The sequence below is a fragment of the Channa argus genome, chromosome 3 (genome assembly GCF_033026475.1).
Source record: "Channa argus isolate prfri chromosome 3, Channa argus male v1.0, whole genome shotgun sequence".
Lineage (NCBI taxonomy): Eukaryota > Metazoa > Chordata > Actinopteri > Anabantiformes > Channidae > Channa > Channa argus.
Window position 1 is genome coordinate 21,080,548 of NC_090199.1, and position 26,021 is coordinate 21,106,568.

The 26,021-nt window shown below is 39.0% G+C and overlaps 2 protein-coding genes across 9 annotated transcripts in view; both read right to left on the reverse strand.

Annotated features, from left to right (window-relative positions):
- crebbpa (CREB binding protein a) overlaps nucleotides 1–7,604 on the reverse strand; it is a 51,564-nt gene extending 43,960 nt beyond the window's left edge. For 5 of the 6 annotated variants that reach the window (XM_067497769.1, XM_067497768.1, XM_067497767.1 and 2 more), the window contains exon 1: nucleotides 6,680–7,604. In XM_067497769.1, coding sequence (XP_067353870.1) covers nucleotides 6,680–6,767 — 88 coding nt within the window. In that variant the 5' untranslated portion in view covers nucleotides 6,768–7,604. The remainder of the gene's footprint in view (nucleotides 1–6,679) is intronic. The other variant, XM_067497770.1, reaches the window with a different exon arrangement.
- An 870-nt stretch (nucleotides 7,605–8,474) lies between these two features.
- Nucleotides 8,475–26,021, reverse strand: part of adcy9 (adenylate cyclase 9) — a 37,555-nt gene continuing 20,008 nt past the window's right edge. Inside the window, exons 2-11 of one of the 3 annotated variants that reach the window (XM_067497776.1) lie at nucleotides 24,234–24,445; nucleotides 23,812–23,919; nucleotides 23,331–23,605; nucleotides 22,919–23,021; nucleotides 21,637–21,854; nucleotides 20,430–20,586; nucleotides 18,033–18,175; nucleotides 17,338–17,367; nucleotides 13,509–13,785; nucleotides 8,475–13,246 (exon numbers count right to left, since the gene is read on the reverse strand). In XM_067497776.1, the coding sequence (XP_067353877.1) occupies nucleotides 12,200–13,246; nucleotides 13,509–13,785; nucleotides 17,338–17,367; nucleotides 18,033–18,175; nucleotides 20,430–20,586; nucleotides 21,637–21,854; nucleotides 22,919–23,021; nucleotides 23,331–23,605; nucleotides 23,812–23,919; nucleotides 24,234–24,445 (2,570 nt within the window). In that variant the 3' untranslated portion in view covers nucleotides 8,475–12,199. The remainder of the gene's footprint in view (nucleotides 13,247–13,508; nucleotides 13,786–17,337; nucleotides 17,368–18,032; nucleotides 18,176–20,429; nucleotides 20,587–21,636; nucleotides 21,855–22,918; nucleotides 23,022–23,330; nucleotides 23,606–23,811; nucleotides 23,920–24,233; nucleotides 24,446–26,021) is intronic. The other 2 variants (XM_067497777.1, XM_067497778.1) reach the window with 2 other exon arrangements.

Here is a 26,021-nt window from a genome sequence, read left to right on the forward strand (position 1 = left end):
GATATGGTGTGGATGGGATGAGAAATAGAGGAGGAATTATACTAATAGAGGTTTGTAGGAAATGTTCTGAGGGTGAAAAGAATATCAGATAGAGTGATCAGTCTGAGGCTAGAAATTGAAGGTGAGGTGTTCAATGTTAGTGGTTATACCCAACACAGGTGGGATGTAAGTTGGAAGAGAAGGAGAAATTCTGGAGTGAGTTAGAAGAAGTGATGCAGAGCATCCCCAGAGGTGACAGAGTGGTGATTGCTACAGATTTTAATGGACATTTAGGTGAAGGGAACAGAGGTGATGAGAATGTGATGGGCAGATTTGGTCTTTAGGACAGGAACGCAGAAGGACAGTAGGTGGTAGACTTTGCAAAGAGGATGGAATGGTTATAGTGAACATTTTCTTACAGAAGAGGCAGGAACATAGGGTAACATAAGAGCGGAGATAGAAGCACTCAGGTGAACTACATCTTGTGTCAACGTAATCTGAAAGAGATCAATGACTGCAAAGTAGAGGAGAGTGTAGCCAGACAACACAGGATGGTGGTGTGTAAAATGACTCTGGTGGTGAGGAAGATTAAGAGGACTAAGGCAGAGCAGAGGACAAACTGGCAGAAGTTGGAAAAGGAAAACTGTGTCTTTTGAGGGCTTCCAGATGACTGGACCACTACAGTTTATGTTATAGTTGACACTGGTAGGGGGGGTACTGGGTGTGTCATTGGGAAAGAGAAAAGTGGAAAGTGAAGAGAGTAGACAGGAGTACAGGTTGATGCAGTGTAAGGTGAAGGTAGAGGTGGCAATCTCAAAAGAAAGAACATGTGATGACTTGTATGGTGGGTAGGACAGTAAGAAAGAGATGGAATAGTACAGGTTGGCAAGACAGAGAAATAGAGATGGAGAAGGATGGGCAGCAGGTTAGGGTGATGAAACATAAGGATGGAAAAGTATTAGACAGGTGCCAAGGGTGTGACAGGAAAATGGAAGGAGACTTTGAAGAGTTGATGAATGGGGAAAATGAAAGGGAACGAAGAGTAGAAGAAGAGGTGACTGGTGTGGAGCAGGAAGTAGCAAAGATTAGTAAGCGTGAAGTGAGGAGGGCATGAAAATGAAGAGTGGAAAGGTAGTCCTGTGGAGTAATAGAAGTCTCTAGGAAAGATGGCAGTAGTATCTGACTTGTTTGTTTAACAAGATCTTGGAGAGTGACAAGATGCCCATGGAATGAAGAAGTGTACTGGTGCCGATTTTTAAGAACAAGGGTGATGTGCAGGGCTGTGGCAACTACTGATGAGCCACAAAATGAAGCTGTGGGAAAGAGTAGAAGTTAGGCTAAGGGGTACAACAGATGCAGTATTTGCTTTGAGGGTTCTGATGGAGAAGTACAGAGAGGGTCATAGGGAGTTGCATTGTGTCTTCGTAGATTTAGAAAAGCGTATGACAGGGTGCAGAGAGAGGTATGTCCGAGTGGACAAGTATGATAGCTGAAAGACCGTGGTAAGGTGTGCTGTAGGTGTGATGGAGGAGTTCAAGGTGGAGGTGGGTCTGCATCAAGGATGAAGTTAGGTGGTGTGATAGACGAGGATGCAGGGGACAGGGTTAGATGGAGGCACATGATTCGACCCCCAGAAGAGAACAGCCGAAAGGAAAAGAAGATGTGGATTTTATGCATTTGATGCATTTTCTTAAGATTGTTTGTTCCAAATGTTTAAATTGTAAAGTAATTAATTTTACTTAACTTTTACATGGAAGTCACCGACCAAAACATTTGCTTGAGAAATTTTTAAAAATTAATATTTTTGCACATGCGTGCAGAACATCTATTATTCTCATGGAGGCTTGGAAAACACTGCAGATATAGTCACCCAGTCGTTAATATGCTTTACTTGGGTGGCCTGCCCATGTATGATCTATGTGTAGGAAACAGTGGTGTGTGTATGTGTGAGGTTGAGAAGCTTTATGGTCTTCATAAGTGTGTTTATTTTAAATTGTTGTCAATCTGACGGTTAAAAATGTAAATCTACTACATTCTACCAACAAAAACAGCTATTTTCTGTTTGTGCATCTTTCTCTGTTGTAGGTCTTTTGGGGAGTTTTGGGGTCCAAAGACAAAGGGGAGTGTTGTGGTGGCTGAAGTTGTTCACTGACGCAACTGATAACTGACTGGACCTATTAATTGTTTGGGGGAATAAAGAGTATTGTTATTTTCCTTGACAATATTTTTGTATTTTGTTTTTGGTTCTTTTATAAAACAGATCTTGATCAAAATGAGATTTCCTGATTCCTGATCCTGAATTAAAACCTAACTTAATATATTAAATCTCTCTCACAAACATGCTGAGTTAAAGATTATATAAAATCGCATTTCCAGTCTGCTTAAAACAATTAAACAGCTTTATTCCCTTTACACATATTTAAACAAAGAAGCAGTTTTTTTCAACAAGACAAAAAAAAAAAATTCTGCTTCATTCTTACTTTTTTCTATTTTACATACAGATATAAGTGAATCAACAAACATAGCAATAGTCACAAAGAGAAACATTTTCTAAATACAGGCAGAAAACGAGTCATGAGTAGCATCGACAAAATTACAGATCAGCCCATGCTGCAAACGCAAAGGTAACAGCATTGTCATTTTAGAGAAATAGCGTGCATCCAGAAAGTATTTATTAGTATTTAATACTTTTATCACATTTTGTTAGGTTACAGCCTTATTTCAAAGTGGATTAAATGCATTATTTTTCGCATAAATTGTACAAACAACACCCCATAATGACAACGTGAAATAAGTTTATTTTCAATTGTCTAAGATTTCTTAATAAATACAAAAATAAATAACTATCACATGTACATAAGTATTCACAGCCTTTGCTTATTACTTTGTTGAAGCACCTGTAATACTACTTACAGCCTCACGTCTTTTTGAGTATGCTGCTTCAAGCTTAGCACACCTATTTTAGGCCAGTTTCTCCCATTCTTTGCAGTACCTCTCAAGCTCCATCAGATTGGATTGAGATTTTTTTCTTTTACTTAAAAACACATTTTCAAAGATTTCAGACAAATTTCAAGTTGTCATTACAGAGTATTGTTTTTAGAAATTTTGGAATATGGCTGTCACATTAACAAAAAGTGGAAAGTCTGAAAACTTGATGCACTGTAGGTCAGGGATGACACACGCCCTTCCCTTTATCCTCCATTAGCATCTGTGTTATATAAGCTTACTGTCAGGTAAAGACAAATCTCCAGCTAAACAATAAAATTTTTATTTGTGAAGTAATTGCCATTTGTGTGTTTTTTGTTGGGGTCACTGACATGGCTATACTGGACACAGAACATTAACCTAAGTTTTAAGCAATGCATAAATTAAATGTTCACCAGCTTGATTTAATCTACACAAGCTAAAACCTAACGCTAAGTGTACGCTCCATTCACATTTGAACTGTCTTGCCCCGCACCTCATGCATTCTCTCCTAATGGTATAGTTTAGACAAGGGATGGTGTCTGGGTAAAGTATACAAGAGGTACGACTTGACAGAGAAGTATGCTGCAGAATTGAGCGGTAGCATTTTTTTGTTGTTTTTTTTTTAAAACACAGCACACCAAAGCAGCGCTAATCAAATAGACAACATGCCCACTCACATACAGTAAATTCTTTGGAGAGCTGATGATCAGCTCAGAAGGTAAACTAAAAAATTGTCCCAGCAAATTGATTCAGACATTTGTATTTTAAAATATATGTCCTCCAGATAATGTCGAGATAAGTACAGGTTTGCAGTGCATATCTACTTTAGATTCACCTTAGGCTGACATACCATAATTTTGTCAGAGAGAAAAGAGATACTAAAAACAACAGCCGCTAACCCAACTTGAAATAAGTCACTAAACTGTCTCAGCATCTGAAGAAAACCTATTTGCGCTACCAACGGAATTTTTGGGGACAAAGCAGCAAGGGGAGCACCCTGCAAGGTGACAGATGGACTGAGCAGACAGACGGACAACTATTTGCTTTTTATCCCACCGATGATAATGAAAATCTCAGAACACACACAACAATTGAGTACATAAAAACATCACTGAAAATGCAAGTATTTTACAGTACTCACTTAAGTATGCAAAATCAATAGTCGCTACAAATGTGCAACATCACACCCCAAAATGGAAACTGCACTTAAAGCAGACTTCATTCCAAAAGGCAAAGGCCAAATGTCAGGGCTGAGGGGTGCAGCTCACAAAGCGCACGGCATGTCAGCCTTCAAAGAGTGAAAGCCAAGTCTTTATCTGCAGTAATTTATGGTTGAGGATACTGTTGCCTAGTCCTGTCCCACAAGGTCCGTTAAGTCCCAATTGTAGCTGGCAAAAACTATAAAGAGAAGGGGGAGCATGTTAAATGATTGATTGCTGCAGACATGTGGTGCCTCTGCCATGTGTGTGTATGGCCATAATTCACTGTTTTTCAAGGCTGTCCAAATTATTATTTTGCAGACTAGACAAACTTAAATTCAATGAAAAACACATGCAATTTGATAGATCTGATACTATTAAGAAAATAACCTGCAGAGCTACAAATAATAACATGGTCTGCCCTGTAAATTTTGCACAATATGCAACTGAGGTTCCACAGTGATACAGCTTTACTTATCTAATTGCAAAATATACTTTGACATAGGCCTACAACTTTAGCAAGAAAAAACAAGTTCAAGAAGTGAGGGTGTTATATTTTCAGACTTTTCTTGACTATAAAAGATTAATTAAGTGCCAACACATCTGGAACATGTGTTACATTAAAACTAAATCAGATTTTGACTAATAAAGGGAAGAACATTTTCAAAGTTGTCTAGTAAACCACTTTTACATATTACTGGCTTAAAGGTTCCGCCTTTAATAAATATGAATATTGTGTATTTATATTCATACTGTGCTCTTTGGGTTTTTTCTTGAGTCTTTGTCTGTGCATTTGCCTGCAGCGTTAGAAGTTACTAGCTCAAACTCCACCATACAGCAAATGTAAGCAAAACCAAAACAATGAGACAGAGAAGGTCAAGGATTAAATCTCTTGTGATTTTGATATCAATTTTAATAATCAAACACTGACTAATGTAATTTGACACAGATTTATGAGTTGTAAATGCTTTAACTTAGCAAAGCTAAAGCATGCCTACTGTTGCAAATTGGTTCCAAAAGTGTTTAGTTATCTCAGTTTAGCCTACGGGAGTTGTCTACTGGCTAATGTTGCATGTTTTGCTGCCGCAGAGGAAATAAATTCCTAACAACCTCTTTAACTCAGAAATGGATCAGAGTCATCTGTCGAGCAGCCAAAAAATACAGGGTAACAGAGTATCACATAGCCTATCACAGAAAATGACCAGCTTAAGGAGTGTTAAAAAACAAACAGAAAATCCCTTTTTATTTCCTTTCCCAAACCAAAGGCTTTTAAGAGTAAGACAGGAGAGTGTGAAAGTATGTCTGTCATTTGTAATGTAATAGTTATAACCTCACTGAAGTATCTTAATTAAATAAGGAGATAATTTAATGGAACTATTTATACAAAAGGCCATCTATAAGCATAACAACATACCTTATCTTTAAAATGCATTTTTGCAATACAGTTTTTAGCATCTACAGAAAGAAACATTCCTTTGGAATGTTGCACACAGTGTTAAATTTAACAAAAACTTTAGCAAATCAAATGTTTAATGTACACTCAAAGAGCGTTCCATGCAAGCCAGTTTGGCTGGCCAGTAGCTCATTTAGATCAGGAGATGACAGAATAATGGATTTTCCATGTCTGCTAATTTATCTTGTATCCTTGAGACAGTATGTGCATGAAGTACCTGTACCAATAGCAGTTTGTGATTAAGCCTTTGTCTCATCTGCAACTAAGGTCTGCTTAACACAATAAACAGAAAACATTTAATATGGTATAATCTCTTCAAAGAAATGGAAAAGATGGTAAAGCTGTAGCAGCATCAGCCTGAAATTATTATTAGCTATATTGATATGGGAGTCCGATGTACAGTACACTATGAATTGAGATGGGATTTGATTCAAAATATGATTTTGAATCACTGTGTCTTCATCATGTCACCATTATCTGTTGTTACGCATTCACCAGGCTATCATTAAGGACCTAAGACATGCAATGCTAGAATTATGTTTAAACTTTAGTTTCCAGTTAATGTAAGCTTCCTACAGCCAAAGCATGTCATAAATACTGTTAGCAAACATACATATGTGCTCAGGTGCCAGAGAGGAACACTTTCACATGTCTGATGCAGCAGCATTCATATTTCATTACGGCAATCATGTTTAAATGTTTACAGAGGCATTGTTTTAACTATGTGGTCATTTGTAGTGCTGCTAAACTAAAATGCTCCATTGTGGTAACGCTGGTTTAGATGCAGGACTGCTATTAAACCTTTAACGGCATTATCACAAAGCAAGAGCAGCTAATAAACTGTTATTTGTGTGTGCATGGAAGACCCCTGCATTTACATACTAAACAGACCACAATACTGCGGTAAATACCACGAGCCACAGTAACAGTCACAAAAAATGGCTGAGAATACCTAGATGAACGGATAACTTTAAACTTGGATGCAAGGGTGGTCTGTGAATTTATGGTCCGTCACTGCAGGGTACTGCAAACAACTAATCTAAATGATAGGTGTTTACGTGTGCAAATTGGAGGCCTTTACCTTGTCCATCAGTCGCTGACAGGGCAGGTGAATTAAGCTTCGGCCGCTTAGAGGTGGGAGGTCCGACTTCCAGGAGGTTTTCAGCCATAGTTGTGATCTTGTCCGGCTGGTTGCTCAAGTTAGTTGGTAAGTCTAGTTGCCTTGTTATAGGGAAGCTGTTCAATCCAGCCGAACCTGCCCAGTTAGCACATTAGCAAGCAGGTAGCCTGCTAACGTTAGCTAACTGGCTAATAGCTAGCTAATTGCTTGCTACCAGCTAAGTTAACAGTTAGCGTTAGCTACTCCTTGCCGTGAGAGTCAGTCTTTCTAAAAGAGATGCAATAGCGCCCCGCTTCGCCACCGCCATTCACCCCATGATAATCCAACACCCAACACCCACATTATTATCGTTAATTAACCCAAAATAAAATATTCCCCATGTAAAAATCAAACTTCAAAATGACAATTCAATAAAATCAGGTGGATTGCTGCATTCCGGGAGGGTAGTCGTAATTTCTAGATGTTCAAAGTACCCATTTTGCGTGACGTTAAATTTCTTCATGCAAAAATCGTGCGAAGCTCCACAAAAACGCTCAACTGCATAAAAATTTGATATTTTTGCAAATCACTTCGAAAGTCACCGTCTGGTCTCCGCTTGCCCACGGTAAACAATACTGCTCCCAAACGGCGACAGGGGCTGAATCGCCGCACTCTGAAGGGGAAATCAGATATACGGAGCTTTTCTGCCCGACGACCACCGATCCAATTCCTGTTTTTTCGCACAAAATGTCTCGTAGGCGATGTTAAGACTTCGTTTTCGGTGGAAGGCTGGTGTCATAGCGCGGTAAGGGTGTTCGATTTCTATGTAAAAACCAGTGTTGAACCGAAATCCTAATTCCGAGCCACGACAAGATGGCGGCTGTTGATTCCTTCGATACAAAAAAGTTTTTTTTTTCTTTTCCAGATCGGCTGTGGAGGGGGAGGGGCCGCGCAATCACGCCCTACGTGAAAACACTGGTGCTGTTAGCCACTGGGGGCGCTACAGCACCGCCACAGAGTTCATACATTTATTTATTTTTTACTAATTAATTATTCAATGTGCATATAAATTGTATATACATGAAATAAAATAGTACTAAGAGTTTAAACTAAAATGTAATATTATATATGGAACAAATCTGCATGTAGCTTATAAAGGTTCAAAAAGTACAATTGTTTAATTACATAGCTTTTGCACACTTTAGAACTGAATTTCACAATTACAGTAGGCTTATAAGTTTTCAATTTGAAACTTAGGCTTACATTGGTGTATCTGCGAGTTTGAGGTAAAAGTAATCACAATATTAATAATCATATATTATCTAATAATTATAATAATTTAATTTGTTATAGTTTGGTGCATGTCATTCCACCCTGCAAGTGAATATGGCTAAAACTAAAATGCACAAACATGCTATTGCACATCTTAGTGGTCTGTTATTTTTAAATGAATACTGTAATAATCTTTCTGTTACTCTCAAACTAGAACTGAACAACTGTAGTGGTTTTAGTTGGCTAACCAGAAAGTCACCCTCCGGGATCATGTTTAATATTGATAAGGCTTCCTAAAACGTGGCCAACTTGAAATGCGCATATAGTCTGCTTCCAGACTTCCGAAGCTCAAGCCTCCAATTTTTTTGTGGGACGACACAAACCTGTCTTCACTTTACATTTCAAAGTGAACTATTTCTTGCTTTGAGATTTATTTATCTCATACTGAAAAAAAAGAGTAATAACATCATAACACTCACACTCACTCAAAAAGACACACATTAAAGAAATTTCATAATGTGTCTCTTTTCATTGTTTTCTGGCAAAATCTGACACATGCACATGTATAAAAAAATCATGTGTGACATAAAATAAATGCATATGTACAAACACTGTGCTTTGTGCAAATGTGTACAGATTATGATCATGCGTTAATAAATGATACATCGGTAATGTGCACAAAACATACATAGTACATCTCATTCATAAACATAAAACATGCACAAAGATTTTTAAAATCAAACAACTGACTAATTTCTGTCCCAGTGTAATCAAAACACATATGGGTTGAATTTACTAGAAAATTTCTAATAAAAATAAGTAGAGCAGTCACTATTTCAATGAGTGATTTGACAATGCTTTTGCTGTGATGATTCTAAGTGCTTATAAAACAATGTTCCTTTATGCTTGTCCATTATTTTTCTGTCACAGAACAGAATCAAACTGCTCAATGCACTCAGCTTTTTTGTTGAGTGTTTTTTTTTACCTGGACTGCTGCATTTCTACAGATGCATATTTCCCTCTGCTAAAGTTAAATGTATTCATACACACAACATCTATCAATACAATATAATCAAGGGACAGAATTATAACCTTAAATTAGCAATTCTTAGTGAATTGAGGAATCTTACATTTTGGCATTATATGCTTGATGACCAATATAAATGTAGAGACAATGATACTTAAAATGAAATAAAAGGACTGTTTCAAAGAATCAAACAAAAAATGTAGTGTCTAGTAAAGAAGAAAAAATGCTCGTTCATTCCCATGCAAACAAGATTACACACATTTTTTACCTAGCTATATCACAGATCACATAGCCAGCAGAGCCACTTAAATATTTTATTAATAAGTGTCAACAGATGTGCACTATTAGAGAGGTGGCGTGCCCATCAAGCGGTGGAGTCCCGAGCCTCGAATTTACTATGAATACTACTATATTTGATTACTATTGCTCTGGCAACATGGCCTGAAGATCACAGAGGAATATCTAATGGCATACTGCAAGTGTAATCTGGAAAATGGGGGGGTGGGGGACTTCACTTCACAACTGACACTTGATACTCTCATGTTTCCACAATTTTGTGTGCTATGGTTTATTAGGTTTGGCTTTTTTATGTATCACTGTAGAGTAAGTTTCTCTCTATTTTTATTTTTTCACGATGTATTTATGCTACTAGTGTCATCACAATTATCTGAAACAAATAATCTCAGCTCACACATAATAATTAAACATACGTCTTATTCAAAAGGCACTGCTTCTATATGTTCGGAGTGCACCATTGCAGATGTCAATAACGTACAGCTACATAGAGATTGTTTCTCCTTCACCTATCTTTGTAAATATGTCTATAAAAGATGTGGTGATTTTCCGGCTGTTTGTTTCCTTTTACAGCTTTGTACATGTGACCGTCTACAGGTGAGGTAGCAATACAACGGGTAAACAGTGGCCATATAGTAGGTTGATTTCTTTTTACATCACGCTACAGTGATCTTTTCAGTTTTATTAATTTCAAGTTCATTTTAAATACCCCCACCCCACCCCCATCACACACACACACACACATACACACACAAAGTTGAAATGAGACAAGACAAGCATGATGCGAATTAAAGAGGTGTCAAAAAAAGGAGTGGAACACTCCCACGCTATTCTAAGTGGCCAATTAACAAAAGAATTAAAGAACTGGAAAAGCAAAAAATATAAATGGAATTGATATAAGCAACTGCAGCAAAACCTGCACAAGCATGATTTCCTCAAACATACACACATTACTTATCCTCATTATGACAACACCAAGAAAAAACTTTCTGAAAACCAAAATACAGTCATACTTTCACGCACCACAATCAGCTAGTTTAGGTTGCACTGCACCTACAGATCACTCAATTAAAGTGGCACAATTTTGATACAGTAGAGGCTTCCCTCAGTGAAGAGGCCATGACATGATCAACGTTAAAACTGTCAACCCTTTAAGAGCAAATCACACAGCTAAAGGCAGACAATACTTAACTAATGAATAAAGCTATAGGTATGGACTCACAATTGCTTGTTTTTTTTATTCTGACAATGAAGGCAACAAACATCACTGAATTTGAGAATTTGAGGTTTTGCAGATAGTACTACAGAAACTGTTATTGATCTGTGCTTTGATACAACACCAATGTGGACCTATCTTCTATCTAAGAACTACACAGTGATTGTCCCTCACAGGGATACTCTACCCAAAATCTTTTGAGTAGGAAACCTCACCAAAAAATCAACAATGAAATTATTCCAGGTGTCCAATAGGCCAATATATAATTTTTATTCTGGTGCATTGTTGTTCAAAACCAAATAAAATCACACAAACTAGACTACTGCACTGGCTGTCATGATTCTTCATTGCAATAAACGTTCTCACTGTATTGGACTCAATCCCATGAACCGAAACATCCTTGGTTTATTCATGATAGGGAAACGTTGTTGCAATAAATACGTTTTACTAAGCTTTTTTTATGTAGCGTGGTCGATTTTTTTAGTATTACTACAAAAGAGCTCCAATGGAGTAGGTGTAACCCAATGAAAAAAGCAGGCTTGGTCATACTAGAAGTGTTTACTCAAACTTTGGTAGAAATATGGCTACAGAACAATAGACTGTGGTGGAGGATTGGTTGGAGAAGTTTCCGTGGACACCAATTTAACCAGCATCAATTCAAATTGATAACATTTTATCTACAATTTTACAGCTAGCTTTTAGGTCTATGACTCAAGGATGTTTCATACTCAAAAGACAAATATTGTGTAGAGTATTGGTATATTTAAAGTGCCTTCCCACATCTCTGATGATGTAATATTTTAAAACCATCCTTTGTTCCAAACCTATATTCCCTTTATCTTACCTGATTTTGTGCTTGTGCTTGTGCATACTGTGAAAGACAAGAACTCTTAAAAGCTTTCTCATGGTAAAAATTACCAAATAAAAGTGGTCGAGAAAACACTGTGCAAGACCTGTGCTTTAGTAGGCATTGAGCTGCTACATGAATTTAAATATATGCAGCCTGCTTTGTAGCATGTCCTCTTTTACTGAGACTCTAGCACAAAATGAATACTGTATTAAGCCCTCATATCAAAGCAGAATACATAAATTAACACTGCTTCATCTGATTCCCTCATTCTTCCAATAGTTCCCTGCTCAGGCCATCATACTACACTGGCACTTATATATAATCTGAAACTATTTTCCCTCACAAAAGGTGAAAACTTTGATCAAGTTAAAACAAATGATATGGCACAATATTAATGATTCTTTAAGAAATACTTGCATTGAAAAAAAAGGCATGAAGTAAGAAACCACAGCATGTTCCGTAGTCTAAGATTGTTAAAATTTTGTTCAGTATTCATATTTCTTTGTTCACTATTCTAGTCCTGAAGGCACTTAATAACAAAAGTGAATAAGAAAAAACATCAACAACCCCAACAAATCTTCCATTCCCTCTTATCCCCTTTCAGCCTTTTCTTTTATATAAGATGCTGTGCTCAACACAGGTCTGACCCACCGCATGACTTAGGCATCATTTCTGGGAAAGACACCTGTATTAGCTATTGTAGTCATTGTTGTATTAGAGTGAAACTCTTTTCCATCCATGCTTAAAAGATGGACATCACTTGCCCACACTTGTGGTCACTCCTGAAAAGGCGACAGCTGGAGACAGCAGGGGACAGAAGATAAAGGAAGAGGAGAGGAGGGATCAGAGACGAGAATAAAACTCCTCATTGAGTTTTGTTATCTCATTGGGCTCTTCTTCTTCATCCTCCTCTTCTTCAAGTGCGAGTAAAACAGGCTGCACTTGGGAGAGGACTTGTGCAGGACTAGGTTCTTGGCCTAGTTCAGAGCATGGAGGGGTGTGAATGTGTGAGGCAGGGGACTGCTCTTGGAGGTGTGGAGCGTCCCTATATCCTTCCTCCCTTGCTTTTGGGAGGGGCTCAGGCACTACACCTTGAGGCCGTAGACCACTTTGGAGTTGAGAAGGGTTTGTGGAAAGAAAGGAGAAAGGAGGAGGGGAGGAAAAGGAGGGGGGCGGAACTGCTGCCTGTGCAATAGATTGTGATGTTTTATTGTTTGTTGATTCCACAAACGAGGGTCCAATTCCAACAAACTGCTCAGTGTGATCTTGACATATATTTTCCCCACTTTTAGGGTACAGAAAGGTCCTCATTTGACCTTTGCCCTTTACATTCACTGTACCTCTATAGTCAAACTCTAAACCCATGGCGCTGAGCACAGCGTGGCTTTCCTCGCTCACCTGCACCCGACACTCCACACCAGTGGAGTCCATACGACTAGCAATGTTAACCGTATCTCCCCAGATGTCATAGAGCAGCTTAGTGGTGCCAATTACACCTGCAGTAAGTGGCCCATGGTTAAATCCAATACGAAGCTTGAAACCAAAACCTAGCATGTTCTTGTTGAAGTCATCCAGGACCCCCATCATCTCCAAAGCAAAGTTGAAAAGTGCCCGCAGGTGAGCATGTGGAGAGTCATCATCATTCTCAGCCAACTGCTGGACATTCAGTCCTGATGCTGCCATGTAGGTAGCACCAATTGTCTTGATTTTTTCCACACTTTTGAATTCAGTTTTGCGAAGGAGCTCATCAAAGTCTCCAATTAGCTCATTAAGGACACGGTAGCACTCTTTTCCACCCTCGTAGCTTTCTTCATAGAATTCACTGAAGTTTACAATACTGGCAAAGATGACACCCACACTGTCATGGTTCTTTGAGTAGCTCTGGGTCACCTAAGGAAACAATAAGACAAAGGTGAGCAAAGATTAAGAATGAATGGTGATCAAATATTTTGAACTCTTGATCATGTACAGTATAAATTTAACCATTAGCATTTTTCTGTTTTCTTATCCTAAGTAGATGGCTGCACAAAATAACAATACCACAATTAAGACTGCCATCTTTAGTCTTCTTTATTCAAAAAAGGAAGAAAAACATTCCTTATAAACTTCTTATAAATTGTGGAAAGTGTGATTTTTTTAAAAACAAAAAAACCTTGAGCTGGTCAGCAACATGTATTGGGATGATGTTGCCCAGTAACCACTCAGCCTGATCTCGCATCATCTGGATATTGGAGCGATGTTTGTCAGCTTCCACATTGCCATGGTAATGAAGACGGTAGCTGACTTCAAACTCACGATTAAGAAACCAGACCAGGAGAAGAAGCAAGAAGAAGGCCAGAACAGCCTCCTGGACCAAAAAGTCAAGAAGTTGTAAGGGGGGGTTTGGGCCTGATTCTGAACCACCATGACCCAGTGTGGAGATGTTTGATCTGAGGGAGAAAATGAGGGGAGAATAAGATGGAAAATAATGCAATACACAAGAGAGTGATGAATATAAATAGAGGGGAAAGGCAAAAAAAGTTAAAAGATGTAGACATTTCCTTGACCTGATCAAAACAATAAAGCTTCTTCGATATTATTAAAAAATGCTGTCTAATAGTTTATGTTAAATCTAGTTGACACACCAATATTACCTTTTTTGTCAAGCAAGGGAGCATAAACCCAATTCTATACTTTACCATTTACACCAACATTCAGATTAATCAAGGAATAGGCAGTGATACCAGTTTCATCAATCGCCTCAATAAATCACACCCAATGCTTACAACCAGTTGACTACAAGAGAACATTTAGATGCCTCTGTCTGAATTTAAAAACATTTCTAACCCAATGTACATCTTGTCAAAAAATATGCTGGGAAATAACAGTTAAATAAAAGTACTAGATGAAAATCTAATGGGTAAAAAAACTATGGTAGCCAAGAATGGCCATAGATATTAGCTTTTTTTGTGCCGTTATCTTGTGTTAAAGGGATAAATATCTTGTTATCTCAAGATAACAACTTCATTTTCTCGTGATGATGAAATAATTTCTCTGGAAAGCAAAGTTTGTTTGCTCGTGATAACAAGACACTGACTGTGTTTACATCCACTTAAGTAACCAGGGTACTCAGAGAAATCAGCTTGTTCAGGTAATTGGGGAACGGTATTTATATACACTTAAGAAACCTGGTAACGGGAAATCCATGTATACATGCAGCAGCAGAGTAACCTGGCTCACAGATTTTAAATGTATAGTGATATAAAATGCTGCTTTCTGACTTTTGTGTGGGTGTTCTTGTCACAGCAGAGTGAAAGCGCAGGGGGAGAGAAAGGAAAGATGCATGCAGCTGATTCACGACAGAATGAATTTTGAAAATGCACTGGGAAAGCGACTTATTTAGATGTCTACAAGGCAATTTATGTTAGTTAAATTTTCTGTTGGACTTTAGACAGACTTCTTTTTTTTAAATTACGCGGCATCGCCCCATTATTGGTCTCTATTTTTCAATCATTCTTTTACTCAGCTGTGTGTATCTATCTGCAGCCTTTTGTTATGCACATGCACTGTTGGAAAAAGCCAATTACTGTAGAAACCATTAGGTTATGGTTATACTTGGCAAAGAAATCTGCATTCTACCTCGGGAAACCAGGTTTCCTTAATCCTCTAGCCCAATTTTGGAAACCCGCTTTCCTGTTTACATGACACTTTAGAAATCAGCTTTCCCAAGGAAGGTGACTGTAACTTTGTTACACCAGTTGTGCTCTTCGGAAGTTGACTGTCATTTGGATTTTGCTGAATTATCGAGCAAAATTATTCTTGTTATCACAAGAATACAAATTTTGTTTTCCTCAGAAATTAACTCAGTATCCCAAGATAAAGAGATAATTATCACGTATCACAAGATAATTATTCCATTATCACAAGATAACAGGACAAAAAAAGATAATAGCGTCCATAGCCATTCTGAGCTCAGTAAAAAACAATATTCCATCCAGAAATGCAAACTATTAATAATTAATTCTGACTCCATTTCAAGCAAAAGCTTTCTTATCTTTATTTACAAAAAATCTGTACAATAAAGTATATGTATGATTGACACAAAGCAAGCCTTGAGAAAAGTATGTTAGTTTGTTTTTTTAACTTTAGATGATCTTCAAATGGTGTGTTTGTGTTAATCTACATATTGCTTTAAATACTTACTTTAGAATTTGTAAATAGCACAAGTGTACATATAATCATGTTCATACACATTCTGTGAATTTGGTGCGTCTTGAGAAGGATCAAGATGTAATAAAAATAAGATGCTCTCTTCAGATCTTTAAAAGATTTGATTCTGCACAGTCCCCAGCCCATCCTCTTTACACTTCTCCAAGCCAGTCATCTCCTCCCAGCTGGAGCCTCTCACACCTCAACTCAATGTGGACCACTCTGCCCTTCCTCCTATTGTCACAGAGGGCTCCCAACAGCCCACAGCTCCAGAAACCACAACAGATCACCCCCCACCCCCCTCTGGCTCACTGTGGAAAAGGTGAGAAGAGAGTTAAGGAACACCAGGCTAGGAACGCCACAGGCCCAGACCATATTAGCCCTAGGCTCCTCAGGGAGTGTGCAGATCAGCTCAGTGAGGTGGTCCGGTACATATTTAACCCGAGCCTCACCCTGAAGAGGGTCCCAGTTCTGTGGAAGACCTCCTGTCTGGTTCCAGTTTCTAAAATAGTAAACCCTAGAGAGATGAATCACTACAGACCTGTCTTCCCACCTTATGAAGACCATTGTCCTCGGCCACCTCCACTCCCAGCTAAGCTCAACGCTGGACCCTGATGCTGTCATCTACATGCTGCATTGGGCCTTATCCCAGCTGGAGGGTCATGTTCTTTGACCTTTTCAGTGCTTTTAACACCATCCAGCAATCACTGCTGCAGGCGAAGCTGAAGGTGGCAGGCGTAGACCAACATCTGGCTGCATGGACCCTTAACTACCTCACTGACAGACCTGGCTCAGACATAGAGTGTTTGGACACTTTTAAATACCTGGGTATGCAGCTAAATACACTGAACTGGTCTAACAACACTGATGCCCTGTACAGGAAAGGCCAGAATTGTCTCCACCTGCTGAGGAGACTTTTCGTCCTTTTGGTCCTTTGGTCTGAGCAGGGCTCTTCTCCAAACTTTCTATGACATTGTGATGGTCTCTGCATTTTCCTACGGTGTTGTGTGCTGGGCAGGTGGCAGCACGGACAGAGACAGGAACATACTCAATAACCTGGTTAAGAGAGCCGATGGTGGACAGAAGGACGTAGGCCAAACTGACATCCATCATTGAGAACACCTTCCACCCCCTGCACCACACTGTGGAGGCTCTGAGCAGCTCTTTCAGCACAGGACTGTTACAACCCCAGTGTACAAAGACAGGTCGTTCCTCCTCACAGCTATCAGACTGTACAACATATTAAAACTGTGAGACACAAATTAGAGATTTTGTGTATTTGTTATGTGTATGGTTATTATGGAAGAAACTTTTGTGTTATTATGTAACTGTTTTGTGCTCTTGTGCAATATTCGTTTAGATGAGTGGTGATGGGAAATATGTAGATTGAATGTGTGGTGCAATATTTGGTGTTTGTCTTTTGGCTGCTGGTGTTTCCACATCGTGGGACCAATAAAGTCTTATCTTATCTATTACAGAACCTCTATTCTGCTCAGCAGAAGAGAAGCTCAGTGTAGTTAGTTAACTTGTGGCTCTCATACAAAATTCAACTCAGCAGAGTTACTCATTTTCACCACTAGTGACATTTAGCAGCCAGTACTACTGGTGCACAGAGGGAACGGCAGAGGAAGGGAGAGAGGAGAAAAGGGGAATAAAGGGCAAGAAAAAATGAGAATGAGGAAAAGCCAGAGAGAGCTGAAGATGTGAAAATTATTCAAGAGAGACAATGCTCCTGTTGACCCTTCAAATGCCATTCATCCATCAAATCTCTCTGTTTCCAGGGAGACACTCACCCATGGACTGTAAAGCTGCTATTACCAGAGCTGAAAGAGACGAAAGTGGTGTCAGTAGGTAGAGAAAACTGCTCACATGCACGCACACGGAAATATATACACAAGGGCATACATATATAAAACAAATCCGATCAATGCTCTTTAATGGCTGAGAGCTAGAGAGAGGTAAACTGTACGTACAGTTGTTGCTAACCCTTCGGCAAATTTTGAAAGTTAAAAAACAATGAATTCATGGAGAAATTGGTGGCTGAGGATCATATGTATTAAAAACATATGTTTAGAATCTACATGCAAAAAACTCAGTTGCAAATCGTTTGCTTAAATGTTGTTTCTAAATTACTATTTAGGCCCAAACTAATAAAAATTAGATTTTACTTGTGTAATCATATTTTCACGTGTGAACTTTAACTGTCTTTTAAATGAATGAAATGTGAGACGGTCCACTAAGTTAAAACTGTGAATAAAGTAAATGTGTGGCTGTGCATATAAAGACCCACACATTTGTTTTCATTACTTTTTAAACCTTTATTTATTTTGGATAGTTTTAATGGCTACCTCTCTTTTGCAGGAACACTCTGATCACTTTCACACAGTTATTTACATTCACACCTCGAGTAGCTTGTATTACATGTGTGTACAGTATATTTGCAGTTGGGATTTGTGTTCACAAGCAGATAACAACTACTCTCCTGTACCTGTGTAAGGGGCTGTACAGCAACAGCAGCAGTGCAATTCCTGTAGCAGTGGCAAGGACGGAGCGCATCCAAAAACTCAGCTGACAGAAGTTACAATACTGGATGATGGCCAGGGTGGTGGCGCAGCACAGGAACATAGTCACCTGGAGGAAACAAGCTAGTCATTAAAGGAAACAAAGGGCACATTAAACAGGGATCCCAGATGTGTACTAAAAATTTACTAGGGTTTTACATTAAATATATCACATTTTCATTCATATTTTTAACTGTCCTATCTGTTGAACAGAGGACCTAAAAAGCAGTTTTTATGAGTATGTTATCTGTCTGAAGTAGTTTTGAAACACTGTCAGCTGTAAATCAGCATGTTGTGGCCGCAGCAATTATTAGTTATGTTGGCATGTGCTATTAATACAAATTTTATATATCAAATGACTTCGTCCATGCCAACGCAAACCAAAACTCTGCCCTGCATTCTTCTCCGCTCCTAACTATTGGCAGCTATTGTCAGCCCAGAGGCAATCTCTAGGCTGATTCCCCACATTATGTTTAGCTTTTTGCACAATACCTTTTGTTGCTAAATGTAAAAGAAAATACAAGCTTACAAGCAAATGGGTGTGAATTTCACTGTCTACGCTATGCAAAGAAAGCTATGAACTATGAGCCATCTCTCTTTGCTTTTCCATCTATATTTCACTAACTTCTTGAAGTTACAACATCATAACTAGATTGCTGGTAAATGGGTAGGTTACAAGAGTGTGTATAATTTGAAGGTTGAGTCTTGGACCTTAAGTTTCAGTTTGTTTAGCAGTCAGTTTGTTTAAAGTTTTAAGTAGTAGTTGTAGATTAATTTTTTGGTTTCAGTTTTGTGTTTTTGTGCTGTCAGGCCTTTTTTAAAGTTAGTATTTAAAATTAAGGACGGTCTTGTTAATAGTGTCTATTGTGACTATAAAGAACAAAAATGCTACTGTTTTTGCATATAAAATGATGCATGCAATGACAATTTCTATAAAGACAGATATGTTTTCACATTTTAATATTTAGTACATATTTAGTTATCAAGGTACTGATAACTAAAAAGATATATTTAACCAAACAAACCGAACTAATCCACTGAGAACAGTATTTCAAAATAAAAGTTGACAGTCTACAAACTACAAAACTACACTGTACAATGCTTTGCTTAACTTTTGTGTTGTTGTTGGGGGCCTCCATAGTCATGGTACCAGATCTCAACCTGAATGTTTTTAACCTTGGACATACGTAATTAGTTATTAACAACTTGTAAGTTGTTCATTTTGTCTTTTATTTTACCAACTTCATTACAGATAATAATCATCACTGCAAGTGTGACAGTTGTTGATTGGAATATATCTCTTGACGGCCATTTCACTGCATGCCATTCAACTGGTATCAAATCTAAATGTATAATGCAATGCAAACTAACTGTGAAGCCCAAAGCATTTTGTAATGCAAAACCTAACTGTCATAACTCAAATACAAGAAAAGATATTTGAAGGTCAGAAAAGAAGTTGATGTTGTTTTCCTTACTTTACTTACTGTGTGCTTGGATATATCTATGCAAACACACACATGGAGACTCACAGGTTGGCAATGACTACATTGACAGGATAACATCTTTTTCCCTCTCATCCCTACAGTCATCCAACGTGCACCGTTGGATGACTGTTATTAAGCGTTGTTATTGGGTCTTAAATCCCTCAAAGGAAATAAAGTCAAGAAACTGCATGTCTAATTAAGAACTCTCCATGAGACTACTGCTTTGATCAGCAATCCCCAAAGAGATTGAGAGATTGCAAAATAGAGAGTAGGGTGGGAGATAAATGGTGTGTTAAAAATCATTGAATAACAAGATATCAAAACACAGCACAACTTGCAACCAGCCATGGGCTAAGAGATGGAAGGAAGGAGTCAAATATGGCCTTGACTCAAAACAGCACAAAAACACTGCAAAGTGTGGCTGCTATCAATCTTCTCACATGCACGAAAAAATGTTAATATTACTGGTGCCAAGGTCTACAGGCAAAACCTCCTGAAGCCTCCGAACTGTTTTCCTTCTACAGTTCCTATCAGTGCTAATGCCAGCTAAAGGCTCTGCTGGTCTCTGAGAAGCTCTGGCTATAGACTGCAGGCAGACCTCTCTCAGCTTACTTTGGCTTACAGGCATCTGTGACACAAACTATTATACCACAGTTAGCAGCCTCTCTAAGAGAGAGTAGTTAAATGAGTTTCAGTACTAACCCTAAAGCTGACAGTGGTGTTTGCATTACTATCTCAGAATCTCAAGTATCCCCACAGCTGGTTCAGCATCAGCCTTTTAATCATTGACCCACACATTTCTTTACAATTTTATTGTGATTACTCAATGCATATGTTTACCTGAAGGGGCAAGTGAACACTGCAAGTAAGGTGGGACAGGACAGAGATGGCAGGGAGAGAAACTAATACGGCTCCAATCACGTGACGGGGGACCCAGCCAGAGAACACACTGAGCAAGGAGCGAGTACAGCTCACCCTCTCCAGATAGAAGGCCATACTGCAGGAGAGAAGAAGCAGAACAGAGAGTACGTTTCTAGCAACACAACAGCAAAATTATACAGAAAACCTTGTTAGGAGAAGCATATCTTCTCTTGCTTTTCCCACTCTGTCAGGGAAAAACTGCAACAGGCTCCCATCAGTCCTTAATTAAGACACATTATTAAAACACAACTGTGCTATCCAATTCCCAACTAGAAGATGAAGATTTATTGCCCATTTACACATTTCAATAAGTGAAAATTAATCCATTTTTAAATACTCTCCACTGAGATGCATGCACTCTTATAAAAACACACCAAAAATAAATAAAAGGCTTCGTTAGCACTGACGTGCTGGAAACTCCAAGCAGATTTCTAGTTTGTGCCAATTTCACAAAAAACTGGACAGGAGCCAGCTGAATTTGAGCAGGCAAGTTAATCCAATGTGGTGTGGGAGCCAACCAACATATAAAATGATTTGTTTTGGTTTAAGTGGAGAATTTTGCTATGCAGTATTCTATCAGTGGTTTTAAGCCTGTGCCACTGAGACCCAAGAAATACAGGCTTTTATTGCAACCAAACACTACAGCGGCTGACTTAGAAACAAACACTTGCATATTCTTAGGGCCCTGATGGCATAGCACTGACAGCAACAACAACATAAATTACAGCGAGTTTTTTCATCAAGGAAAAACAAACAGCTGAGAATACTATAGTCTATAGACAAAGTTTAAAAAAATAAATATCTTATGTTATATAAATATTTCATTGGCTTTTTTTTTTCGTCATTGTCCCGTGAGTTCAGAGTCGCCATAGCGGATCATAGTCCGCATGTTGATTTGGCACAGTTTTTACGCCAAAGCCCCGTCCTGACGCAACGCTCCCCTATTTTTACCACTGCACGTTGGGGATGGGCATGGGCTGTTAGGGGTTCAGTGTCTTGCCCAGAGACACTTCAACATATGGCCGGGACCGGGGATCGAAGCACTGACCCTGTATTGGCTTTAAAACCCAGAGTTGTCGAAGTCATGTTGATACAAAACATGTGACTTTCCATGTCTCAGTCTCACCGTATGGACAGCACCAGAGAGGCCAACTCCAAAAGACCAGCCAGGGGGGCCAGGACCAGGGCTGCTGCAGCTGGAAGGCCTATAGTTGCCCGGCTCACCAGAGGTGGAAGGAAGCAAGCCAGAGTCAATGCCAGGAAGACAAAACAGCTGAGGACAACATCCAAGAAGGAGCTGAAGGTGGAGCTTGCAAATGTCTGAACTTGGACTGGGTTTTTTATCTTAAGAGGAAAAGCAATGAGAAACTGAGATTAAGCAGTGATTTAGTTATTCCAGAAATCATGCTTGCTCCATACACTGCATACATATACACAATATTAACATGTATACTTACAGATAATTGCATTGTTAAACAGAAAAAAAAAACAATTCAAGCAAAAAAACATTTTCCATGTCAAACTGAACAACTATTCTTGTCCAGTAGGAACACAAAAAGTCAACTAGTTTGTGTACAAAGAGTGTGTACTGAATATGTGCACAGACTGGGTTTATAAGTGCATAACACATATTTGTACGCACGTACAGTTAATGTGTTAATGTACAGTTTTTGAAAAGCATAAAGCAGCTTGTGAAACTAGTCAAATTCCAAGTTTTGCCAGCCAAACTATTTGACTGACAGATACAATTAAAGGTGTAAAAGTATATCTATATATCTATAAATCTATCCCATAAAAGGTAAGGAATGGGACTTTTTTGTTCAATCATAACCTAACCATAGTTATAGCTGTATTCTTCTTTGTGCATGGTCAGCTTATTTTATATGTTTTATTTTTTAATAATTGATTTTAAACAAGTTCTGTCTTTTATATCTTGCCTAATGTCTACCTGTGTCTTGTGTGATACACTTTAGGTTAACTTGTTGTCGAAAGATGTTATACAAATACACGCCTTGACAAGAGACTATTATTCACTTTGTCGGTTTGTATCTTTTAAACTACAATCACTAGATTCTACATGAGGTTAACTAAGAAGCTGACCGCACCAGAGGGTTTAAGCTCTGTAATAACAGCACTGTAACAGCAGGGGGCTGCAGGGCTGTAAGGTCAATGCAGGCCAACTGGAACTGGTCCTGGGTGTGTGAAAGTACTTGGCACTCTGGTAAAAAATGAAAGGTGGGTGGGTTCAAGGAACAAATTTAAAAACTCCTCCTCCCTTTATTAACAAACGCTAAGAGACAAAGACAGATATACTGTTCGAACAGTTCATCAGCCCTACCTTTTGTCAGAGATGAGGGTTTTAATTACATTGCAAAGTACAGTACAGGAGTGTGTGTGTGTGTGTGTACCTCCTCCTTGTAGCTGCTACGATAGGCCTTTTCCAGAGGTCTTTCTAGAAAATTGAGGCTTATCTTGTTGATAGGTGGCTTAAAAAAATAGTCCTTCATCAGACTGTGAACCAGAGTAAAAAAGTGTAAGGTAATATACAGGTTACCTTTGGAAATCAAACATTTAGAGAGAGAGAGAGAGAGAGAGAGAGAGAGAGAGTGAGAGAGAGAGAGAGAGAGACATGTAGGATACAACAGTCTATATGCACATTTCACAAATTTGTTATTTGAACAATGGACTGTCAAGTGGTGTGGTTAGATACACACCCACAGAGGAACGTTTTATTATAATAAAAAACTAATTACTGTTATGATAAATGCTCAGTGACTCTTGAGTGCCATTATCAGTTTTAGCTGTAACCTAACTGCTCACCTGTCCTCTCTGATAACATCCACAAAGTGGGCATCACTCTTTTGTCTGAAGTTCTTGGCACGCAGCTGGATCAGGGCAGAGTGGTCCATTCCTTTTCCCGCTGCCCCTGAGCCACACGCCATGCCTAGACTAGTGCCTGTTCCTGTGCTAGTGCTAGTTTTCTTCTCTTTCTCCTGGAGCATGTCACACAAGGAGCTTTGGCTGGCATGCACTGGTTCATCAAGTGGTGGACTCAGGAGACCATTGGCCGCCCTGAGGGTGTGACTTGGGATGACCTGGAGAAGCAAAAAGTGAGGAAGAAGAAAAAGAGAGGCGCAGGTATTCAGAGTAAAAAAGAGAAGAAGCAGAAAAGCATAGAGAAAGTGCACCAAAAGGGAGAAGAGGGGGCAAGATTGTTGAGTAGCTTAAGTGACAAATGCTTAAAGAGGTACTTGACAAGTGCACTGGTGCCGTCACTGCCCACGTTGTGTTCGTGTTGTACCTTGGCGCTGCTGGTCTTGTGCTCTTCCTGACAGCCATTCAGCACAGCCACGTCATCACCCTGTTCTGCCCCCGAAGACAGGAGCACACTGTGAGCTACACAGCGAGGCTAGAGAAGGTAAAGGAGAGCAGGGGGATTACAAAAAACACATCATACGGAGCAGTTTAAACAATAACATCATTATCTTTTATATGACTGATTGACAGTTTAGTCAGTCACTGTCAAACGCTGTAGCCACCTTCCGCTTAATTAATTCACCCAGAAATGAACCCGAGCAGATATGGAGCCAAATAACTGCGTGCTTGAGCCATTTTATGGGGTCATAAAAAATGTCTGATATTTGAAAAAAATATATGATTTCAAAGCTGAACATGCTGAACATTATCTACAACTTTACAAAGTGAACAGCAATCTTATTTTACCTTTACTCTTACCCCAGTTCTGTCTAGTGGGTGATGGGGCAACAAGGGTTCAGCAGTCTGCGCTCCTCCAGAGATGAGGTCTGGTGTGCAGGGCTGAGGGCAGGAGGACATGCTGACCCCTACAAAATCCTCACCTGGTAGTCGCATCTGAGAACAGCCATACTGCTCTTCAAGCTCCCATTTCCTCCCTGAGATCAGGTAGGTCTTCAACCCTAAAGGAAAAACAAAAACACAAAATCCTTTTCACAATTTCAAAATTATCCATGGATTTCCATAATCCATACCCTTTTGCTTTGCCTTAAGAGTGACAGGATAAATGTTCAGTCACCCCAAAATTCACTTGGGGTAATAGTACCCAGTTATTAACTAATTACTAGACAATCTCTGAATATGCACATGCTAACAAGCATGTGGTAATGCAATGATGGGTGTTAAACCAACTATATTTGCACATCAGCCCAGATCTCTGGCCATGTTCATCCTGGTGTTGGGCCAACAAGGAAATACACAAACAGTGGATTAGAGTGGTGGCTCATAGCCAGCTGCTATCAGCCTGTCCAAACACACATTAACGTGGCTAGCTGGCCTCTTTGTTCAAACAGCTACAAGATATTAACCTTGTTAGCATGCTGATGACTGAGGAGCGTTCTGTCAGCATTCTGTCAGCTAAACTAATAGGTTTAAATATTACTCAGAAAAGAAGGAATAATATGTGATGATCTATCACCCTGTGCACGTGGGAATGTTGTGAAAGTATTTACATCAGTCTCATGCTGAGTAGGAGTGTTTGTAAGTTGGTTTGTGTACTACAGCATATCTGCAAGATTTTTTGTGAATCACACACTCTGAGCCAATTCACGCCCCCTCATGTCTGTATGAATCCCCTGTCACTGGATGCATAATACGTTTAATCATCTTTAAACCTCATTCAGCCCTGGCTCTCTCTGTTGCCTGCTCCTTTTCTCTACTCTTGCCACTTGCTTTTTAGTGAGAGTGTGTATTATAAACCTAATGTGACAATAGAGTACTAGAGACTATAGTACTTTGTACTATTACACATACTACCACCCTTGGGTAGAGTGAACTGCTGTACAGCTTTTTCAGCCTGCTGTTTGACAGTGTAAGGAAGCCACCAAACTGTGATTTGTTCAGGATCTAGGATTCAGGATTCAGGATTTGTGGAATAAGAGCTTGCCCCAGAAAACTAAAAGTTCGCATTATTGGCAGAACTAAAGTTCTGCGTCTTGTTTCAGTAAGCCACAGTTAATCGGTTACATAAATAAAACATGCCAGTTCTTAAGGTGGCCTCTGTGGAACTAAGGGCCATGACTAAGTTTCACCACAGGTTTTTGTCCTGCTTTCTTGTATGCAGGAGTTTAGTTATGAATGTGTAACTAACAATGAATCTCTTCTGTCTTGAAGCACTGGGCATCTTTCTGGGGCTAAAACACAGTCTTTTTAGACATCTTCAGCCTTTAGGCCAACAACAGTTCTAACCTAAGGTTTGACTCCTTTCCCAACCAGGTGACAAAGGCCAGATCTTTAGCTATGCTGCTGTAAAATTACTAAATATCATATCTTAAACTGGAAACCACTATTCTCAGCATCTTGTTAATAATTGCTTTCATGAGCAATCTCTGCTTTAGATATACACTATATGGAATAAATACAGGCAAGGGATAAAGTAAAGAAAAATCACAGAATCACTAAGTGTTTTGATCACATTCCAGTGACAGTAAATTATAATATATACATATATGTAGTCAGATTGCAGCTGACTGAGACCAG